Raw genomic sequence first — 24,246 nt, 5'->3', positions numbered from 1 at the left:
AAGTAAACAGCAAAAGTACACCTAGAATATTCAGATATATCTGATCACTCACCAAATTGTAGTAATTATGTCCTCAGTCGCTTTAGTCCATATGTTAGACCTGTTCTCTGCACAGAGATTATGAAAGTCTTCCTGCTTTTGTGCTGGCATGGCGCTGTAACACAACAGGCCATGCACAACACTTGCTGCTCATGCCTGTTGGCTTCACATGCCGTACTGGGCACCCTCCACCTGTGACCTCCTGTGCCAATTTTCTTACCTCCAAAGTTTCTGACTTTAGACGTGGAATTCTGAACTGTTGTAAGCAGATGTAGTGGCTGGCATGTTGTGTATTCCAGGCTGCGCCTTGTTTAACTAACCACCACCACCCCCCCCCCCCCCCCCCCCCCAAAAAAAAAGTGATTAGAACGATACAACGTGTTTCACAGGTAGCCTTAAAGCAGGGTCCACTCAGTCGAGCTAGACAGATTGTTTCTGAAATATTCAATATCTTTATTTATGCTTCCAAGATTGGGGAGAAAACTACGAAATAGAAAAGTAAAAACCAGCAGATTCAGCAGATCTTATCTCACTATTTTTCCCGTTCTGTTTTCATTTGCACTTTTATTTCCATGCAGTATTTCATTTTTTTATGCATCTATCACTGTTTGCTTCTGTCAGAAGTTCAAAGGCAGCCTGCTTTCATAAAGGAGGGACTGTACTGACTGAGCTATAATATTGTTTCTACCTTTTTTGACCAATCTTCAATGCGTATTTCCAGTTTTGAAAAGTATTTCATGAATCACTGGGCAGTTTGAAAAATCTATAGTGTAAGCTCATTACTTTCTGGCTGCTGAGTGTTTTCCATTGGTTCTGTTTGTGATGCAAAATATACAGCCCTTTCTCTCAGGAAAAAGAAGTTAAATTTTCATATGTACATAAATAATAATTAAAAAAATGGAGGTGATATCAAAGTGATGTATTTCATTTCCTGTATACCTTTGACTACCCCTCTGTCCATTAATCCACACAAACGTTCATGATATTGCAACCTCCTTAGCACCTTTAGTCTTATTTTTCTAGCTAGTCAGTCAAAAAATGCTTACTTCTCCCCCCTTGAAATGTGGCACTTGAAGCCATCCTCCCAAATGTCACTGGCTTGAGGCCCAGGACAAGCAATATTCTGTTCTACGCTAGTGATCATGGTTTAAGCTCATATCTCATGAGGCTGCAGAGCTAGAAGTGGGAGCTTTGTACTTGCTAGCGAGCTCTTTGCCCCAGCAAGCAAAGAGGGATAAGAGATGTATAGGAGTTAATTTCAGTGGGGCCAGGATTTTACTCTTGAAGAGACAGATCCGGGGCGTCACAGACCACAGAATATAATGGAAATGGCAAAATGATACAACTTTAACAGAGTCACTTTCAGATGAATATTATATTTTTAACAAATATTTTCTCCTGCTTACCCACATATTGAATCTTAGTAACTCAGGTTCTTAATATCAAAGGCATAAGGATATCAAAGTGGCCCTGATACAATTAACCTGCCCCCTCCAATCTATTTTAAGCATTTCTAGCACCAATATTTTTCTGGAAAACCTCTTCAAACATATTGCACTATGGGAATGTATGAAAGTGTTTTCAGCACTCCTGCAGAGTAACATGTGGAACTCACCTAGAGTTTAACTACTTATATCACACCAAATCCCTTTTTTTTCTCACTCTTTAGTGAAGGGTGGGAGATAAACAAAAACTCCATTTTCTTACTCCCTTTAGAACTGGGCACCAAGCTAAATCAGTTCTCCAAATAGTCTTCTTCTTTTTTTTTCTTTTTTTTTTTTTTTTTTTCCAGCAAAGAAGCCATGCTGCCATCAATGAGTCACAAAATAATTAAACATTTAAGAGTGTCTGGGCTTTCATTCTGAGGAGGTGACAGGGCTGAAGAGTAGCTGAGGCTCGCAGTTGGGAGGCATTCTGTGCACCTGCAGGCACAAACACACAGCCTCCAGGTACGGTGGAAAGGAGAGAGGGACAACAGGGCCCAGAGCAAGGGGCTGCTGGGGTCACACAGGTGGTAGCCAAGGTGCTCAGGGACAATGTCCTGGCAGACAGCACCTGGGTCACCATCAGAAACACCAGCCATTGCCCTCACCCTGACTTGCACTCAACATTTTGGCTGCAAGCTGCTGAGACGCTCTGGCATGGATGAAGGGTAAGAGGCTCTTACACTTCATTCCAGGCCAACCATAATGTGGAGAACATGTTTGGAATTTGTCATGATATTAAGGTGTAGATTACACTACGTTGCTTTTTTATGAGCTTCATGAGAAATCAGCCATAGTTTGTTTGAAAGGGTGTTTTATATCTATGCAAGGAAGCCTATACAAGGAACTATATATATGGTATCTATACAGATACAGTCCTATATCTAGATCTATACTATATATATACAAGGGAATCTCTGAAAGACAAGCCAAAAACTGCATTATGAAATGGTAGCTATTTCATTCATCCAGACAGCTGAGGGAAAGTTGCTGTTTGAGCAGTTTTATTTGGGAATTCATCTAGGAGTCCTGTTGCTTCAAGTCTTGTCAGTTTGGAGAAGTTTGTCTCCATCTACATCACTGTTTCTGACATGGATTTCTCACGCTACGTGGATTTTTATGTCGTCATTAGTGTCTTAGGTCCTCCTGAAGCTGTCACAAGCAGATTTTTATTTCGTGTGACTCTTCTGACAGCCTGTGGCTACCAGAAAGGTGAAAGTGAGAAGGGTGAATCAGGAGAGGGGACAACCCAGTCCCTTCCGAGCACATGCGAAGCTCTCCTCAGTCAGGCTTTGCTGAAAGCCTTAAAAAGTGATTCTGCCACTTTTACTCATGGGTTAGGGAAAGCAGCTGCTCATATTTTAATGTCTTTACCCCCAGTTCTTAAGTAGGAAGAGAAATAAATGGACAGTGGCATAAGTAGGGCTGTGAAGAGCAGTATCAGTCTTGTGCTTTGCCTCCAAGTGAGTGTCGAACCTTGGAGAAACAGCCAAAGTGACAAACTGTGCATGGGTGAGACAAAGCACCTGCAATGCCTTCGGTGTACAGGACTACAGTGAAATTCTGAACAGTCAGAAATCCAGTCCAGTATATGTCACATAATGAAAATAAATAGGTTGAAGCAGAAATTCGGATGCATTTTAAGATACTTTCTTCATTGACTTGTTTCCAAGTTGATTAAAAGCTTATGAGTTCAGCCTATGCTCTTCTGCTCTTTTCAGGTCTAGCTACTGGGTATTCAGATGCATACCCACACACATATGTGGATTCACATACTGTTAAAATGCAAGCCTCTAGATAGCTAAAAGTATTAATTCATAGGAATTAAAATTAAATTAAATGGCTGGGCTGTTTTCCAGATGTTTTCCAAAGTTCCCATGCTTACACATAACTACCTCTGTAGGATTTACATTACACTACTGTATTAGTTTCAGTGTGCATTTGGCTGCCAAGAATACTGTCTATGACCACCATGGCAATCTAATTAAATATTTGAGAAGCAGAAAGCTGGACATTATTCAAGTCAAGCTCAGCATTAAATTAGAAAATTTAGTCTGTCTCCCTTATCAGAAGAGTTTTGAATCGGTCTATTCTACCAAAACCCATAAGTTTAATGAATTTGGTCAGACATGCTGGGTAACAGATGTCTGACATAGGGCCGTGAGCCTAAATCATAAAAGTGAGGCTTCAGTTTGGCATGGCAAAATATATTAGGAAGGCTTGGAAAGGTCAGTCACCAGCAACCTGCTAGCTGATAGTTGAGAATCAGCACTGTAAAATGCATGAGCTGCCTTTTGTAGTCTATTGCAGGAAGCCTTGGAGAGCCACAGATAATTTGCTTTCAATGATTCATCAAGTTGGCCCTTTGTTTCACTAATTTGAGTGTCAAGTGCAACCACATCATAAAGAATTACCAAGACCTGATAAGTTCCTTCTTATGTTGCTTCGTTTGTCTTAACAACCGGTGCTATTGAAACTCAACCCGCAAACTGAATGAATAGCAGGTATGCGTGCAGCATGGCCACTCTCTGAAGTGGGAAAAGAGGTTTGCTGAGCTGTCCGCTGACGAACCCTACATTCTTGTTTCTTTTTCCCTTCTTGAGAGGCAGCAAATGCTGCGGGCTGTGCCAGTGCTAGAGATGGCATTTGTTTCACTGTTAGTCCTCCAATGAATTAGTAAAGATAAAAAATGGATTTCACTGACTCCAGCCTTGAGAAAGCTGCTATTGTGACCATGGTTGAGTTAGCCTGCTGATCGTTTTCCCCTTAATGTGATCCTTAATGTGATATAGCTATAGGTTAGATGTGGAGCCATATATTAGAACTATTATTTCCATGAGTAATTTCAAGAGAAATATCTTCATGATTAGGAGATAGATTTTTTTTTTTTTTTTAATGCTATGCTGTCATTTTAATAACTTCGTAAGAAACCAGCCTTACAGCGGCTTGTTGTGCAGGGGCACATTTCTGCACGGGGAATTCCCAGAGCAAGAAGCCTATGTAAGTCCAGGTCCCTGACTAAAGTTTTTACAACTGAACCGCACACCATTAGCACAAAGAAGGGCACAATAAAAAACTTCAGAAGGCTGCTCGTAAAGGAAGGGTGGGAAAACGCCCGTCTTCAGCTACCGAAGAGACGGCACGGGCAGCAAGCCTGGGAGAAACTCTTGTTCTACGGGAAAAATACCGAGGGAAGCTGCGATCGAAAGGCTTTGGAATCGGCTCGGGGAAAGCTTGCAAGGGGGAGGGCGGTGGCAGCGCCGCACCAGGAGTTGGGGGCGTCGGTGTGGTTCGGGAACGCGGCTTCCAAGCGCTGCCTGCCCGCTGCCGGGGAGCCAGCGGCGGCCGGGCGGGGGCGGCTGCGCGGGACGGGGACGGGGACGGGGACGGGGCTGGGGCTGGGGACGGAACCGGAGCCGCTGCCCTCCGGCGGAGCCCCGCGGCCGGGGGGAGGCAGAAGTTAACTTCCACCTGCCCTGCAGCCGCCGCTGCGCCGGCGGGAGGAGGCGGAGGCGGAGGCGGAGGCAGGCGGGGCAGCCGAGGACCCGGCTCTGGCAGCCCCGGGGGTCCGGCCGGCCGCGGCTCCCCCCGCATCCCCGCCACGGCGGCGCTTCCCCGGCCGAGCCATGGCCGCGGCATCCCCGCCATGCCGAGCCTAGCGGGCAGCGGGAGGCCCGGCGGCCGGGAGGCGCCCAAAATGAAGAGCCTGCTGGTGAGTGCCTTGCCGCCGCTGCTCAGCCCGGCCCCGGCGGGGGGGAGCGGGGCTGCCCCGGGGCCCCCGCATCCCTGCCCGCGCACCCCGCGGCTCCCCGGGCTCGCGGGGAGCCGAGCGAAACCCAGGCGGCGGCGGCGAAGAACTTTCCGCCTGCTTTCTTTTATTCGTGTTGCTCGCCGTTCGGGGGATCCGGCTGTGTGTGTGTGTGTGCGTTTGAAGGAGCGTGCGGAAAGCCGAGCTGCTTAAAGGACGAGGCTGGAGGTGGCCGGAGGGAGCGGGGGGGGCGCGACAATCCCCAGCACTCGGTCAAACGCACGCATGAGATGCCCGGAGGGGGACGGTGCATGGCGAGGAGAGGCGCGGGGGAGCCGGGCAGGAGGCAAGAGGCAGACCCGGGGGCTGCCAGCGGGGCAGAGGAGCGGGTCGGCACCGGGGGGGGGGGGAGGGGGGTGATCCACGGGCGCACTTTTGCCGGGGCTCTCGCAGCGTGAAACTTGCGGTGGGGAGCGGTGCACGGAGCGGGGCTGCCGGCCGGCCCCGCAGCGCTCAGCCGCCTCTCTCTGCCCCCCGCAGCGCCACGGGCTGGCCGTCTGCTTGGCGCTCACCACCATGTGCACCAGCTTGTTGCTCATGTACGGCGGCATCGGCGGCGGGGGCCACCCGGAGCCGCGGCAGCAGCAGCAGCAGCAGCAGCAGCAGCAGGTGGCGGCGGTGCCCAGCCGCCCGCCGGGACGCGGCCAGCAGCGCCCGGCGCTCCCCGTCGGAGCCGGGCTCCTGGAGGGCTACATCAGCGTCCTGGAGCACAAGGTGAGCCCTCTCACCGGGCACCTGGGGGTCCTGCGCTGCCCCGTCCTCTGAGGGGACAGCTGAGCTCGCCTCGCAGCCCACCGGGAGGTGGTGGGGGGCTCGGGATGCCCCCCGGCCTCGCAGCCAGCTCTGGCTCCAGCAGCCTTCGGGTGCTGATGTGCCTGGCCCTGGGTGTGTGGGTTAGCGGGGTCAGGAGTTGGTGGACTGCTGGCAGGTGAGCCTCCGTGGTGCTGTTTTTTCTCCTCTCTTGCCCAGCAGAAGATGCAAGGTGAAGTGTTTAGGGTCTGGTGCTGAATGCTGGAGGTACACTACCTCTAGAGCCGAGGAAGGGTTAAGGAAGTAAGTTTAGTTACTGGAAGGGAAAGTCAATAGGCAGGTGTTTATTCTTAGCTGATTTAGTCTTGGGAAACCAAAGAGAACTGTAGCTCCAGCACAAATGACCTTTTCATCCTCCTCCTGGGAAGCAGAAGTTGTCAACCATAGTTTCCATTCTAGAAATCGAGGACACCTCTTTAATGGTGATCAAAATGATGTCCCTCCCCTTGACATGGGAATCATCAGACTGTAATGCCCGTGTATGAGAGATAGGCAGACTGAGCTTTGGTATCTCACAGGAGAGATGTAATGAAATAAAGTGAGCAAGGTGGCACATCCATGCTGAAGAGGTACTTGAGATTCAATAATTTTCTCAGAAGGCAGATTCCTCTGCCGCTCAGGCAGTGCTCAGTTTGTTGCGTTTATGTAGAGGCTCCAAGGACCCCCCTCTGCCAACCCCCCAGCTAATGTTTAGTACGCACACTTTACAGCAAGAATGGGAAAAACAGCAAGGGAAGTGAGGATTCTCAACTTTCTCATGTTTTCACATCCAGACTGACATCTTTCTGAAAGATGTGTTGTCAAACAAGTTACTGGGCTCAGTTTAGAGGTACTGTGTGAAGACTAGTGACTTTGATATACAGGGATTTTTATTGTTCCTTCTGGCTTCGCTTTCTATGCAAGAGTTATCTGTAGTGCTCTTAACACAGAAAAATAGCTCGTGATGGTCCCTTGTAGGCTTTATTTGCTTTCTTACATGGTTCCTTGGAAATTCTCAGATGCAGTGTCTGTCGGCTATAGAAGAAGCAAGCTTGGCCATGGGGCTTCCTAATGTGTGTATACCTACTGTGTGATCTTTTGTAATTCTTTTGTCCTTCTTGGACTTGGCTGTAGTGATGAGATGTAAATATATATGTGCATGATTTTCGTAAGCTGTAATCACTGAAAAGGCATCTGTGGGGTTTTTTAGGCCATATATGTGCATAGCCATCTGACACTGGTAACCCCTTAGGACCATTTCTCCTGACTACAAAATATTATTAGAATATATTTAAAATCATTATTCTGTGATTATTATTTTCCAAGGTAATTTTAACATTTCCCTGTGTTTTGGAAAAAGCTGCTTCTCTAGCTTTTTAATATATTGTATTATGCCCCCAAACCCACAGACACTCTATTTCTGAATTTTATTTCACACAGCTTGTGCCTTGCAGTAGTAATCTGCTGAAGCTTTAATAACTTTTCCACATAACTTCTGTGGGTCAAAAAGAAGATAGTGCAGTCCCTGCTGTGATCCCAGCTTGCTTTGTGTTATTTTAACTCACGAGATCCTGCAGAGAGCTGTGCCACCGTGGTACACAGAGCCGTGAGGACAGGGAGATGATGGTGGAAAGAAGGGCTCAGATTTGTCTCTTAATAGTGCATTTGTTTTAGTAATTTAAGAGACAGAGATATTTAACATGGATTTTGAATCCCAAAATACGTAGATTTCTGGTGGAATAAAAAATGGTGAGCTTGAAAATCCCAGACACTAATGGCTTGGAAAAAGAAGGGTGCAGGATTAGTGATGATGAGAGAAGGAGAAGGAGAGAGTTTGCAAGAACTGAAAAAAGGTGACAGATTTTCAGGGAACATGGTTCTTCGGTGGACAGTGAAGACTGCAGAGGTGACAGTTTGAATAGCAATAAGCATAAAAGTCCAGTCCAAAGCGAAAGAAAATGAAGTAATCAGGGAGATTTAAGGAACATTAGGAGAACTGCAAGAAGAGAGCAAGATAAACTTCTGTACCTGTGAGGAGGACATGGTATTTTAAGAGATGGGTCTGGAAGGAGATGAAAAGTACTTTGTGTATGAGGACAACAGGCTTGGAAAGGTAAGGGGAGGAGAATGACTTCAGCAAAGGTATGTGTTATTTTGATGGCACAGAGGTCACTGTGAAATGACAACAGAGGGATTTTTCACAAAACAGCTGCCTTAATTTCTCACATAGAATCTGCACTTTATCTGCCAAGAAGCTGAATGACCATTTTGCAAAATTCATCATTTGCATACAGTTCATGCACTGTTGACAGGAGTAGACTAATTGTTGAACTCAGGTCTAGGAGCTAAAACACATTGATAACTTTAGAAAGACTTCTTTGTTTGTTTGTTCTCTGGAGCCCATGGTTTGCTTTAATAGGAAAACTAATTTCGTGTTTATGTTCTTGTACACCTTCTGATACCTTTAATGAGAGTAAGTATGCACGTATATGTAGAAGCTGATAAGTGATAAAGTTATTAATCCAAAATTGCAACGTGGATATTGTCATGTACAGAAGCTGTACTATACGGTTGCATAGACATTTCTCTTCAGGAGTAAAATTTAATAATTGTCCACCTTATGATATACCACATATTACAAATGCCTATCACTTCTAGCAGTACAGCTCATTTGGTAGCGCTGGGTGATAATGTATGAAGACTGTTTCCCAGAAAATCAAGGTACTTAGTAAAGTACCAATGATTTTAAAATATAGCTTGCAATTCTGTAATTACCAATTATTTGCCTCCTTTTATTTTACATTCAGTAAGAACTGTAGTTCCTCATCCATCCTGTCAAGATAAGCAAGCAGTCTCTGAGAATACGGCTAAAATACATAATTGTCTTTTTCCTGGGTTGGAGAGTCTTTTTGCAGGAGTCTCTTGTCACTTGGTCAGATTTGTGATGTTTTGTTCTTAGTGTTTTGTCTTTATGGTTTTTGCAAGCCTTTTTCCTTGAACGGAGAAGCAGAGATCAGAATCCGTTTTCTTAGCTTTAGCAGCCTTTTGTAGTTTAGCACTGCAAACTTCATTTTTGTTGAACTGAGCTCTTAAGAAATGTAGAATGGCAACCGATTCAGAGGTGGGTTCTTGGCATTTCACCTCAGCATGTCCCAGACCAACAGCAGTTGACAGTCACTGTTGATGGATGTTTGAAATGAATTAATATCCTTTTTGTTCCTAATAGTCAGATGTTTATATCCTAAAAACTCTCACATTCGGAACAGAAAACATGGTTTGCTGATGGCTGCTGTTGGGGGGTCAAGGACTGAAGCGCAACAGAGATGTAGCAGCTGCCCTACTTCGAGGAGCTGTTACTGTCTGCAGAGGCACATTGGCAGAGGAGCGCTGCTTAGCTTTTGCATCTGCAATTAGGAAGGACAAGAGTCCCAGACTGTCAAACTAACATCTTTCATGAATTCTTTGAGTGTAATCCTGAAATTAAAGAGGTTTTGTCATTGGTGTCAAGGGAAGCAGAATTATGCTCTTCCGTAGGGAGGCATGAGGATAAGACTTTCTGCTGATTTATCACAGTGCTGGCAAGAAATTACAATGCTAATATTTTTAAAGCAATTACTGCATACAAATAAGGGACTGTTAATGAAAGTAGGAAACCTAGCACTATTGCAAAACTTGCAAGAAATAAATATTTAACCATTATATTACTATTCTGAAATGAATGTGAGAACATGTCTCTGGATAGTTAAAAAGCTTTTTACCCGGTATTGACTCAACAGTTGGTACTACGAATAAAATACGAGTTTGTCACATGTGTAATTGAATAATATTTCAAGCCATTTTGTTTCTTAGAAAATAATACAAAAAATCAAAATCAGTCTTGCAGACAAAATGTACGAGTTACTAGAACTCTGTTGAAATACCTTAAGAGAGCATGGAGACCAACATGATAATATAAGAGATCACAATGTTTTCTTAATTTATGGTAATGTAAATCATCATATGCAAAGAAATCTTTGTGATCCCTGTAAATTAATGCAGATCAGAGAGTGGTGTAGTTAATGAAGTGTTTGAGGAAGAGTCATTCTGCAAATAGTGCAATAGCTCCATAATATCTGAGACACACTAACTTGTTCTCAGATTAAGCTGTTTTTTTCTAGCTTAGTAAACTTTTTTTCATTTAGAGGTGGGGGGTGCAATCTCCCCATGTTTTATGTCCTTTTTAAGGAGTATTAGAGAGAGACAGTTTGGAATTTGAATTTTACCTAAGTAATTAAAGCATTGATGTTTTGGGGCTGAATATTTAGAGGGGGTCATTAAACCAACCTTCACAACTAACCTATGTGGAGATGGGAAGGAATGAGGGTTATAGCTTCTTTGAAATTAATTTCTCACAAAATTGAAGGTATCTTGGGACAAAATAGCTTGTCTTGCCTGAGGTGGGCTCAAACACACTGAGTTAAACTAAACCATATTCCATGATTCCATTAAATGTTCTTTTTTTGCTTTAGAAATTCTCACCTGTAAGGGAAGGAGCACAGACTTTACTGTGCAATTAAATATTTGATGGAGTTTTTATTATAAGAGAGATCCACAAGGGGGAGACTTTATTCTGGAATAACTTTCTTGGGGGACACTCACACCTGCCAAAAATCTAAGTGAGGTGAGAGTCCAAAGAGCCCCTTGGTTTTGTTGGTTTCTTGGATATATATATATGTATATATATATATATATATATACTTGTGTGTGTGTACTGTAGTTACCTTTTCTTCTGATAAGCTGTAAGTTCATTACTGACAGAGTAAACAAAACAGTAAGACTATGACAATAGGAGAATGTAACTGAATATACAGACGTACAGTCTGAGACAATTATATTTTACCAGATTTACCCAGTGTCTGAGTAACAACTATCTTGTGCTTTACATTTTCTTGCTTTTGAGCTACTGCAGTAGCCTGCTTTTTCAACCTAACAAATCATTGTTCTGATCCTTGTCTAAAATTTCTAGCAGCTTCCGTGTTCACCTAGTGTGCATTACGGAGCACACAACAATGCTGGGAAATGATGGTACATTTTTCTGTTTTCCAAGTTGCTTGGCACCTCTGCGAAAAACCAGTAGTCCTAGCTTGGCACTGTTCCTACTTACAAGATCTTGAAATATTTTCAAATATTATTTACATAGAGCCATGAGTTAGCTGTGCAGGTTATGCATCTGTTTTATTCAGCTTTTTGAAAGGGGCATCTTCTGTAGTTGGACAATGTTTATTTTTAGAATTCTTACTCCAGTGTCTGCTTGAGAGAGAATATGAATGTTGGCTGTCAAAGTCATAAAGCCAAGTAATATTTTACAGTTATAATTATTGCCTAATTCTTTCTGAAATGAGTGCCATTGAAGATGGAATCTAGCAGAAGTAGTGGCTCCAGGCTGAGATGAGGACCTGTTGCTTGAAAGAAATGTCCGAAAAGAGTACAGGTACCATTCAGATGTCCCTGAAATTGAAAGATGTTTGGTATGCATCTAATATTTGCTGGTTTTACATTAATTCATGTAATGTGATACATAAAATCCTACCCAGCCACAAACTAGCCATGTTCTGATCATTTTTTGGTTGTTGAGGAGATTAAGCAGAATAAATCATTGTCATTGTACTGAGAACAGAGAAAGCACTGGAGTTTACACCAGACGAAGATCTTGCCCCATGTAATTTGTGACATGATCTAAAATTGTGGTATACCTTAAGTCTTTCATATAAACTGAAACAAAAAGATTATTTCAGAGACTGTATCACAAATTCTTGATGATTGATTTCAGTACAAGCATAAATAGTAGATAGATGGTCAGGTCAAGACAGTTAATGCAGAATTGTATTTTAATTTTCTTACATTTTGAAAGAGTCACATCTCACAGCAATATCTGACACCATGAAATTGGTCATAATAATTATCTTCTTTTTACAACTGACTCAGACAAAGTTCTTATTTTTTTTTCTTCCTAGAAGAATTGCAGGAACATGAAGATGTTTTTATTTATTTTGTGCTTCTCATTTTTGATTGTTTCTGGATTACATACAGCCTTTCTTCTGACTCATGGAAAATGAAGAATGAGTAAATATGTTCTTTCCAGTTTAATGAATGCCCTTTGCATCATATTTTAATAAGTGTGAACGGCCTGTTTCCCTTATCTCATTCCCTGTCTTCTTTTAAGAACACGAAGAATTCCTCATTTGGTGGATATGCAAAATACTTCCAGACGGGGAATTAGTGACACTTTGTCTGCTAGGAAGATTTGCATGTCTTTCATGCAAAACCTGTTATTTTTTTTCTTTTCGTTTTCATCATTAGTTTCAATGACCACATTTATATTTCCAGTACGTGCCTAAGTATATTACACTTCATAACAATTTAAATTTACCATGTTACGCACTTTTTGCACACTGTCTTTCACTGTGAGCATTTTAGGCTATTTCCATCTTCCTGTGAAGACGAAGTGCTCTTTTGAAGGGCGTTAATCCTTAGTGGAAGCAAGTCTGAACTAAATGAGATTTTCAATGACAGGAAATGTAATTTTTGTTCACAACTGATGGATATCTCTCAATAGAGTTCCTTAAGTTTTCCCTTTCTGCTTGTCCTGGGGCGTAAGTGGATATTGAGTGCCGTCCTAACTGTGTGATCTTCAGAACAATAGACTGCAGGTAGTTTCCTTTCCTCGGTGACCTTCTTTATTAGTTTAACCTGTATTGCTCAGTAATGCTCTGTATGCACATCCTTGATGCTGAGGTGGCATTGATACTGAGGAACTCAGTGTATTAATTTAACTTCTAATTAGGGCAATTATGATCAAATCAGCAGTCGTTTGGTGCTGATATAAGCAGATGTGACAGCACAAAAGCTACTTTGAAGGTGAGATGGAGCATCATGATGTTTCACCTCATCCCGTTTCACCTCCTCCTTAAGCAGTCTCATCACTCTTTTGCTCCAGCAGTTAAAGCTAAAAGTGTTAAGACCAGGTTAATTACTGAAGTTTGCTCTCAGCTGGAAAAGCAAATATTTTCAGTTCAGGCATTGCTATTAATTGTTCTCCTTTGTCTTTCTGAAAATATCCAAATACGGTTAAGAATAAGAGTCTCATAGGATGGGAGGGGACAGATCAAAGCTGTAACCTTCAGCCTTCACAGTCTGTTTGCAAAATGCAGATGGTGAAGTGGAGCTCTGAGGTGCCCCCTGATGGTATATGAAAGATAGAGCTGGGCCCTGAGAAACATGCCGACACGTTCCTGTAGGAAATACACAACATGTGAACTGAGATTAGGCGAATCTGGTAATACTTCTAGTGCCTGGACTGTATGCAGAGAGGTACATGCTCCCATACAACGTGTGTATTAGCTGTGGTAATACTGAATTCTGACCGGATCACTGTAAGAAAACTTTGGAAAAAGATTAGGTTAATTTAAAATACGGAGGGGGGTAAACTAGTAGAAGTAATAGATTACTAGAGTATTTTTTTTTCACAGTGATGATGAGCCAGTGCAAAATGTTCATTGTCTAAGATAAGGGAACAGCAATAGGCTTACATGGTATACAGGCAGCATAGATTTTTTTTTTTTTTTAGTTTGGATTTAATAATTTAGACTGTTGTAAGTAACACAGAACAAGAATATATAAATGTGTGCTTTGTCGTCTAATAGAACACATTAAGACTTCATTGCATTTGTAGAAAATTTCCCATCACAGAATGGGTGACTTGGTAAGAAATAACCCGGAAAAGAGCAGCAGTATGTTTCTCAGTAAACAGGCAGTGCATTTATATTATGCATTTTTGTTTAGCAAATATATTTTTATTTTACTATGTTATTAGCCTCCTGAGATATTGTCGTGAAGTTAATATTGCAAAAGCAAAATATTCTGTAAAGTTTATACCGTCAGCATTAAATTAGAGTATGTCTTGCCCTCAGCTGTAGCAGGTCATAAGAGTAGATGTAGTAACACTCAGCAGAGCATCGGTATATCTCTAAGGAAAAGCAAAACTCTACAGTGAAAGTTTGTGCAAATGTACATCTGTATCAAGCTCTGTGCACAGGAAAGTTAAAGGCAGCTGCTATGGTTCAGAAATGGCTCTCTGAGAAATAGGCTTCTGGAGACTGCGCTCGTCACCAAGGCACGCTCTTCACCAGTTTGCCTGCATGGGATTAAAACCTTTTGTTCCAGTTCGAGACACCAGGACAATTTGTGCAGATAGTGACATGAGCTACATCCAGGCTCATTGCCTTCTAAACTTTCTTGCCTGCATTGCATTCTCTATGGATAGGCGTTTTTGTTCTGTGTCAATGAAATTCACCTGCATGGCTTGTACGAACCATAAGCATCTGAGGGAGCACATGATGGAGGCAGCTGACAGGAAGGTGGCACGTTGTCGTGGGGTAGTAAAGTGTGATGCAGAGATCCCAAAGCTAGGGGGGGCTTGGTCAATAATTCTATACAGTGTAGTTTGAGACACGCTTGTTAGCTTGAATTTGAAATCAGAATTGTCACACTGAACCTGAGCAAATAAATCCTGGCCTTTGGCAGCAATATTTCTTCTGGAGCTGTGTGGGCTCTGCACCGTGCTGTCTGCAGCACTCAGGGTCAGGATAGGCTGCAGCTACACCGAGGGTCTTGTGAAAGGTGGTACCGGCACGTCCAGAACATTTCTCGACAATTCTCAGGTGTGGTGCCAAGGACTGAAACCACATTTGCAGTATTAGCTGTTCTTTAGCTTTACCCTTCTAAACTATAACCACGTTGTATTTTGCAGAGATTGAACATTTGGCTAAAAATCTGCTTAGAAAACATTATGATTTCCAAGGCCTGTCCATAGTCCTTACGAGAAATCTTTTGACCATTTGCATGGAAGCACTGCCCTCCCAACCTTTATGCAGAGTACAGAGGCTCACGGGCAGTGTGTGCGCTGTTGTACAACCTGTGCCGTCCCTTCCCTGCTCTGCTGTAGCTTACAACATGCCTTCCTTGGGCCCGTCCTTGAGGTACTTGGCTAAATTTCATCCCTGGAGATTAGAATAATGACAAACGTGCTCCTAAATTTTGTTGCTGTCCATTTTATTCCTAATGCTACTGTAAAAGGGTTAGTTATACATACCTCAGCATATTGGTTGTCTCTAAACTAGGAACATAAAATCTCAAAATACAGCCAGTGGTCTGACTGCAGCTGCCAGAGTAAAGCAGAATTAATGCTGCCTGTCCTTCTCAGCAAATTGTCCTGTGCCTGGATATTTGTAGGCAAACTCCTTTTTTTTTTCTAAAACAAAGCAAACCAAATCACTTTATATTTTATTTAGATTATTTTAAAGAATATAAGTGTTAAGAAAGAAATTACCATTATCGTTGATGACTATCCAAAATACATTTTACAGATTAAAAACCTGCGGCAAAGTCACTGCCGTTGCCATGCGTTCAGCTACTTGTGTATTCTCTTTGTAATACCACTCCGGCTTTCTTCCTGTTTTTAATACCAATTTGTGAGTCTTAGGAAGACTGGGTCAGTTGGTTATAGCATTGCTCACATTGTCCACGAGAACCACTCGCACACGAACGGGTCCATGCGGAAGAAGCAGCACTTGAGTGAGGGTTTCCCCTCGTGCCGGGTGCCAGCTGACACGGTGTCGCAGCATATGGCGGGGTGGGAGGCTGCCAGCAGACGGGCGCGTGCTCTGCCCTCCCTTTGAGCTGCTTGGAGATGCGTCAGCTCCGCTCTGGCAGCTGAGGAGCTGCAGTGAGCATGTTGCTAAGCCAGAACTAATAAGCTTGACGGGGAGGCAGGGTTTATTATCTTGGGCTCAGCAGGATATTTAGCGTGGTTCTGTGGCTCGTACCATAGAGCTTCTGCGTGTCCTACGGCCTTGACTCACAGGCAGAGCTTGCTCGTGGTTGTACTGAGCATGGGCAGCGTTTGCTTGCACCTCCCTGCTAAAACCTGTACTCCACATCCTGGTGGTTTCCTCATGCTCCTCGAGGAGCACAGGAAACTGCACGCTCCTCAGTGTTCAGTCAGAAGTGTGACATACCTCACAGTACTTGTTACTTCAACTGTGGTCCCTAGAACAGACTGCCAAAGATACATACATAAAAAGGTTGTTTTTCAGCATTTCTCTTTTGTGCAACAGACTAATATTTTCAGTTTTTTGAAATGAAACCCTAAGCTAAGTTCACAGAGCACAATTTAATCATCTAATTTAGGACAAATTCTGCTGATTTCACTGGGCACATTCTTATCAAAGAAAGATTTTAATTGTGTTGGTTTAGAAAGTCATGTTTGAAAATCAGGCTAAGGGTTTTTTTTGTTTGTTTGTTATATAGCTGTTTCTATACACCTAGACAGGTTATTTCGTTTGTAATGTGTTTTCTTACCATGTACATTTCATTGGAAATACTGACAACTGCACCTTAATTTCAGTCAGTGAAGAAATTTTTGAAGATGATAGGATATTTAGCAATATCTTCACTATCTAACATAAGACTGAGCCTTAATGGTACTCTTCCCATAGCTAATTTTCATATTCATAGATTTAATTTAGACTTCTCTTTTAATTTTTATGAATTGCCAAAAGCTATGTTTTTTAAAAAGTAGTATCAAAACTAGAGCTAAAGTCTTCCTTTTCCCTGTATCTGTGCTGTGTCTCGGTGGCAGCACAAAGAAGCAATGAAGCTAGTTACAGATATGCTGAATATTTGTTCTCAGTAGCAGTGTTGGTGTATCCCTGATGGTTTAAGGGCATAAATGAGGTACTTTGTGCAGCTGGTAGATGTGCAGGAGGGATAGCAGGGCCAGGAGGGTATCTCTGGTATTAATGTGTCTGATTTCTGCCAGCACAGTGATCCCTTTTGATCTGCAGCAATTTGTGCAATACAGAGCAGCTTTCCGGGTATCTTTAATTATGCCTGTCGACATTTTGGCCTGGAAAGTGGAATGAGGCTTTAGAATCACCTTTCACTCCCAGCTGTGCTGATTTGAAACTTCGCACAGCTTGTTACCCAGCTGTAAGTGTAAGGATCATGTTTCTGCTCTCATGAAAGACAATGAATGTACAGCACCTTGGGCTTCAGTAGAAGGTGCAGCTGGCTCTCAGCCTTTCTGTCAGAGCTCTCAAGAAGCAGTAACAACATATCATATACATACATATGCATATTACCTATAATGACACATATCTTCAGATCAAATCTAGGTTGGAGATGATTCACAGGACCTGAAAACCTGTCTTTCATATTGCTATGGTATACAGTGAAACTGCTGTGTTAGGAGCACCTTAGAAATCGAGCTTATGCTAAAAACACCGACAAAGCCGTAATGCTTATATCAGTGCTCTCAGACATATCTAGAATAAATTGATTGATGATATCTTGTACCAGCTTTATTAAAGTTTCTCAGAACTGTTTTTTTTTATAACTGTGCTGCTTCCTAGGGATATTTTTCAGTGTGTTATGAATATGACATCTCCTATTTGTAGTGCATAATGTGAAAAAAAATGTTTTAACATGATGATTAGTGTCCTAACATTTGAACTTTCAGGTACGATGGTTAATTTTCACAGTCAATAGCAAATTACAAAAGAAGATTAATTCCACTTGAAAGTGCAAGAGGTTATCTCAGCTGTGTCCTGCTACGTCCAAGGACCAGTGGTTATTCAAGTCCTCAAGACTTTGTGAATTTGAGTGCATGCTCAGAGAAAGTGCATGAAAACCTTGTGACTGAGATCTGAGGTAAAAACTAAGGACAGCTATAACAGAGCAGAGTGTAAGCCAGTTTAGCTAAAATTGCTGTCCCATTGCCTCTTGAGCGTGGATGATGAAGTTGCGTCTACTCTTTTTTATCGGAATTGCTTTTTGTGTACCAGTCTGTGCAAAGCACTGAGACTTTGAAATTCAAAATAAAAGCAATCTTAAAAAAAATCTAATTCCTTTTTGTTTCCCTTTGAAAACAAATAGATGTGTCAATTTTTTTGTTTCATATCCCATATTTTACATCAGTAAAAGTACTGAAAATTACATTACACTGTGTTTATTAAAGCTGTGCTCCTACCCAGTAATACACATAAGACATCTTATACTGCCTTAAGGATTAAGTTAAGCTCCTTTGTCAAGCCTGTTGGTATGGCAGGACTGTTAATCTTTAACTGTCAGACTCTGGTGAGATCCTTCTTTAGACTGAGGCCATGTCTAAGTGCAAAAAAATTAAAAAGAATCAACTCTCCTAGTATTTACGCCTTCATATTTTTGCACAGAGCAATCAATAAAAAGAGAAGCGGCGCTAGGCATAGATAGTCCTATAAGAAGATTGCATTTCAAGGCCCTTATTTAGCAGCATCATAATTTGCTTTATGTTTATGCTTGTGAAATATGAAGACAAAGTTGACAGAAGGTGTTCAAAATACTAAATTCATGAAAATAAGACGTGCAGTGGGTGACAGCCCATTGAAAGGAGGACAGGGGAAATTGTGTGAGCCTACTTTTTCTAATTAAAATTCTATAGAGTTGTCTACGTTATGTTCATGTTTTATTACATCAGTAATTACTCTTACACTTTCCTTTCAAATTACAGCATTAAGTCACAAAAGAGGAAATGTGCTATAGTTGCAGCATATTTCGAGAAGGCAAGACTTGAAACAAAACCGTATGAAAAGAGTGGTGAAGCTGGGAGGCAAAGTTAAATTCATCGTGAGGGATTAAACCTAATATTTTAGCCCCAGCAAGGTATAAAATTGGTAATAAGGAGCCACAGTGCTGTGCTATAGATATTAGATGTTTAGATTTCACTGTGGATGCCTGTACTGTTTAATAACTTCAATATTGTCTTAGCTAAAATTTATGAAGAGGATTTTAAAATAATTATCCAATAATAGCCAAGTAGTGCAATTTGTGCAAATATATGTGATCATGAAATTGGTAGCATAATCATCCATTGAAATGATACAGGTTGAACATTGCAGCAGTAGCAAAAAATTCTACAAATAAGCTTTTTGGCATGGAAGATGCCTAAATAGTACTTTTCTGATCAGGCCATATTTTTTGAAGTAATGGGGAAAGAAACCCTCAACAAATAAAAATTTTCTATCTTGTTCTTCAAATATAGTTTCAAGTGCCTGTTTTTGTATTTTATACACATACAACCTTCCCATTTTCTGAAACAGGAGGTCCTTTCCCTCAACTCATGAAATAATAATACTTTGTACTTACATATCACCTTGCTTCTGAGGATCTCCAAGTGCCATAGAAACATTAAATGGAGACTCCTGCCTTACAGTACAGGCGTATTAATTCCTTATTACATAGGGGGATAGTGAAACAGAGGAAAGTTCAAACCATAGTTTTGACCTTGAGTGCCCACTTAGGAATTTCAGACAGGAATTTGAAAAGTGCTGAAGTGTTGAAAACCATGGGGACTCAACCTCAGGATAGGCCCACAAGCACTCACTGGAGATTAACTTGGAGTTACATACTGTGTACTGGGGCAGTTATGCACCTGAAAATGGATTCAGGATACCCATCTGCTGTGTGGAGCTGCCCAGCAGAAAAGTACTGAAGTGCACTTTCAGTCCGGACCTTTTGCTTGACCAGAATCATGGTGAAGGATAATTTAGCACATAGAGAAAAGGTAGCAAAACAGAATGCAATGTGTGGATCTTACACGGAAATGAGGCGTAAAGGGCCTGAGTTCCTGCTCCAGAAACTGTTAAAACATGTTTTAAACAGTTCTGCCACATAAGTGGAAGGTTACAGCGTTACCTTGTAACTTTCCAAAGAGGTTTTCCAATCTGTTCTACTGAATTAACTTGCCCAGGCACCTCCAGCCCCTTCCTTGTGTGTGGCAATGCTGTGTTGGGTGTCCTGGGCGGCCGCCAGGTTTAGCCCCTGCCAGAACATGGTCAGGCAAGCAGGAAGAGTGGCACTTGAGCACAGATTGAGATCGTAGCTGAACAAAAGGCTTTTGAAGACCACACTTTTGGTTTAGGCTTTCAGGTTCTGTGGAAATGTCATCTGTGTCTGTGATGCTGAGATCTCACTCTAAATTAGTATGCGGGCACGTAAATAAATGACCGGATTTTCAGAGCATGCTGAACCACATGCATTTCGCAGCAACTCTGGTGACCTAGGGCAGGTTAACTCTTTGAGCGTGGTATTTGATTTGCACAGCAGGGCTGCACAGTATTTTGGGCGGTAATAAACCGTAATGGGGCGTGCAAATACAGGCACTGAACAGCGTTAAATAGGCACCCTCAGGTCTTTGACTTAGGTCCTTAGAGAAGCAGCATATTCATCAAACTGGCACCAACTACTAATACAAAGTTCATTAATTTCTTACGCCTTAAAATATTTGTTATATCTTTTATATTTTATTATATTGTGCATTTGATATCTATTATGTGACATAATATCAAAATGTTTAATAATCAAGTGAATTTCACTGATGGAGAGAAGAATTATGATAACATATCTCAGATTGTTACACTTTTTGCATATTCAAGTAAGCCCATCATATTTAATATAAAGAAAAATAAAATCCTTACATAACTACAGAAGAAGACCAACAAATAGGGTGATTTAAAACAAACTTGAATGTAAATGTTGTGATTACATAAAGTACTTGACTGACAGTATTGGATTTTGGAGTCTATCACAATCCTATAAAACACAAACAGTTTGGGAAGAGCAGGAAAATTCTTGCTGTATACCTGGAAACATTCTTTAAGAGCAAAGGTAGAAGCACTCTTTAGGCTGCCAGCTCAGTCCTTAACCTCTGTATGAATGCTGACCCAGAGTTTCCCAGGGCATGGAATTGCATAAAAATCACTTGTGGTGGGGCTGTATTTGATCTTGTAAGCGAAAATGGTACATCTTCTGAAGATTTATAGACTGCCAGGACATCCACTGAAGGCTTAGTGTTTATGTAGCCCTCAGTTTCCTGTGCCTAAAATTTGCGGAACCTATAGAGCAAGTGCAAATTACAAATACAGATACAAAAAGTTTAATTATTTTCTACACAGCAGTAGTTACATACAAACAATTAGGTACAGGAATACAGGATTTGTGGAGTATCTTCTTTGGAAAAAATACAGGTCTTTTTTCAGGCTTAACATTACGCAGCTGACGTCTAAATGACCTCAGTTTTCTTTGCTTTCTGTGGATTAGGAGTAAATATTTTTCTCTTCCCTTTCAGTGGGTGAAAATGAAGATAAGACAATTCTGATCTTCTCATTTAAAATGGGAAGGTTGGAGAACTGCAAGCAGTGAATTCTGTTATCATGAATAATAAAACTGCAATAAAAGCTACAGTGGCCAGTTTTTAGAGTTAAGGTGTACTAACCAGGCCATTCCGATCAGGTACTGAATTACACACATTCCTGCGGTAACATAGGCTAGCTGCCTGACTCACAGATGGTGAAGTCTGACAAATAATCCATCAAGTGATGGTGAGAAGAGTCTCAGGAAAGGCAGCCTCCAACAACTTTTATTGTCTTTATTAGAATCCATCATTTCTTGTTGTGCATCTCCTAATGTTCTCATATTGCCAGATATTCTTCTTACTTTCTAACTCTTTGTATTTCTTAGGTGAACGAAGCATAGCATTGGCTGATTAGGGCCGTTCCCACATGCTGCTTTGCAGAGCTAGGAAGAGGCACACGAGGTCAGAAAATGCTACGAATGACATGCTGTTATTCAAAGAGCCCAGTCTTGTTTCTGCTCTAACTCCATGGAATTCTCCCCTGGAAATCAGCAGAAGCAGGATGAGTACCCAAGCTTGCAGCCCAGTCAGTTGTTGTTAGCAAAGGCTGCTGGTGCAGCGGGCTCAGACCTGTGTCCAGCGTCAGCTGCTGATCACCTAATAGCAGGCCTCTCTTATGTTAGGGCACAGATTATTTCCTCATTCTGCTCTGAAGTGTTGAAATCTGTAGATCAATAAAATTTGAAGACAGAAGGGCAAATATCATGCAAGGTCAGGTTCTCTCTGTCAGATTGATACATGTTAGGGAAAAGAGTGGGAAGCTGCAGTCTAGAGCTAATAATAGGTCCCAAAGACTTCCTGAACGCTTCTAAAAATCCTTGCATATAGGTCTCATTGTTCAAGGAGCAAGAGAACTCAGAAAACTACTACAGACATTGAAGCCATGCTGCTATTACAGAGTTGGGCTGGGGGAAATAATGATGTTATTCTAAAATGTTTTAGGATTCTCTGTGTTAAAGGGTGACAGCAATAGAAAGTGACACTTGTCTTTGTATTAACAGTTCTAGGTTTTAATAAAGTACAGACATTGGCAATGCTGATAGTTGCCTATTATTCTGATGGTGTCCATGCAATGACCATTTATATGGAATTCCCGTTGGAGGGTTAATGTTTCAGTGGTTTTCCTCAGATCAGAGGAAATCTGTATGGTTTTATGAGTGGTGCCAGCATTATATTAATGAGGGACATTGAATCTCTGCCTTTTCTTGAAACTAACGCTAAGCTCAAGTCCCAGCGGTGCCCTGAAAGGCCAGAACTTCCTTTCATAAACCACTGACCTTTCATCGTGATTATCTTTGTGAACTGGTGCTGTCTTTCAGTTAATAGAACTTGGTAATTGGGGAGCTAAGAGGGCTAAAATAGAAGTGACGGTTTTTGCTGCTGGTTAGATGTTAATGTGAGTCCTGAATGCCTTTTAAATATGTTATTCTAAATCTGAGGAAATGGAGAAGAGCGCTTCTATGTATTAAAAAGGCTGGGAATACAAACAAACAAAAAAACATTTGTCTGATGAGATTGAAGAATGTGTCAGTCAACTTGAAACCAGAGATACAGGTAGAGGAGCCCTTTGTGAATGCAAAAATACGATGCCTTGTTATAATTCTATATGCGTTTTTCAGAGATTTGGTACTTGAACTACAAATTCTGTTTGTAAATGCTACCACACTGAAGCTGACTTCTGGTTTAGTCCAGTAGTTGAGACAGAGAGAGAGAAACTCAAACAGGCGAACATTTCTGGAGCTGTACCTTGTTTCTCCTGGACCCTGGTGAGCATTCAAGCAGCTCTATGCTGTCTCTAACTCTCCTTAGGCACCCTTTGTAGTGGAAGCAGCATTTAAAGGAGGCAAGTTATAATTTGGCTTTAATGAGTGATGTGTTTGGCAGTTCATTTGCTTTCTTAATAAAGAAATGAAAATAGTGTGACACTATGTGAGAACTTGTTAACTCAAGGCCATGCAAGAAGTGACTGCTACAAACAGACCTTGCGGTTGTTCCTGGCAGTGAACTAATTGGCTGCGGGGGCAACGCAAGCAGGACACGGGTACAGAATGGGGTGCTTATTCCTGGTACCATTATTCCTTTAAGCAGGTTACAGAGCAGGTGCTGGGGTGCCAGGTACTTGCAAACACAGGACAAGCAGACAGTCCCATGCTATTGATTGTTCCTTTAATATGATGTACTGAGCACTTGCATAACTCTTCCTGAAGTGCTTTGAGCTCTTTGGGTAAAGAATGGATCAATGTTATGACTCTCAGTTTAAAGCTGGAAAATGAAATTCCTAGTGATAATTTCACTACAAACTAGGCAGCCTGTGGGTTCGTAATGATCCACAGGGCTGCTGCTTAGGCTAAAGGCAGCCTGCATTGTTTGCTTGGGGGTTCTCTATTTCTTGTCCTGTGGCTGATGTGGAGGAAGCTGGTGCCTGATTGAAAGGTACAGCCCAGCTAGCTGGAGGGGGGCTTATTCCACTCACACCTGCACCCACACTTGCTGGACCTGCTGCCTGTCTGCTCCAGTTGTTAAATGAAAGGCAGTACATTCTTACTTGTTTAAGGAGACTGACTTACAGCCATGAAATGGGATAGAGAAAGAAATTAGATGTTTTCATTTTTCTGTTAAGCATTTGTTCTACAAAGTTGCATAACTGAGTGTAGGCGCTAAATCCAGGCGAAACATTCTCATCCCTGGAAAACTATGCAGAGAGCATCTCATCCGAGTTGTCTGTATTTCACATGTGATTGCCTTGTTCTTTTTTGTGGAACAATTTGGTGATTTTACTCTACATAGCATATCTGACTGCAAAAGCAGCAGACATTCTTTACCTCCTTTGCCATTTAATCCAGTTGTGAAGTCAGCAA

General features: G+C 41.9%; 1 protein-coding gene across 3 annotated transcripts in view; it reads left to right on the top strand.

Moving 5' to 3' along the window:
- The window catches only part of ST6GALNAC5 (ST6 N-acetylgalactosaminide alpha-2,6-sialyltransferase 5), a 121,684-nt gene that overhangs the window by 45,156 nt on the left and 52,282 nt on the right, over window positions 1-24,246 (top strand). For 2 of the 3 annotated variants that reach the window (XM_067001720.1, XM_067001719.1), the window contains exon 2: window positions 5,812-6,045. In XM_067001720.1, coding sequence (XP_066857821.1) covers window positions 5,812-6,045 — 234 coding nt within the window. Of the gene's footprint in view, window positions 1-4,933; window positions 5,236-5,811; window positions 6,046-24,246 lie in introns of those variants that run through there. The other variant, XM_048059045.2, reaches the window with a different exon arrangement.

This window comes from Anser cygnoides, chromosome 8 (assembly GCF_040182565.1).
Source record: "Anser cygnoides isolate HZ-2024a breed goose chromosome 8, Taihu_goose_T2T_genome, whole genome shotgun sequence".
NCBI classification, from domain to species: domain Eukaryota; kingdom Metazoa; phylum Chordata; class Aves; order Anseriformes; family Anatidae; genus Anser; species Anser cygnoides.
Note: the sequence above shows the minus strand (reverse complement) of the source record. Positions and strands in the feature narration are given on the sequence as shown.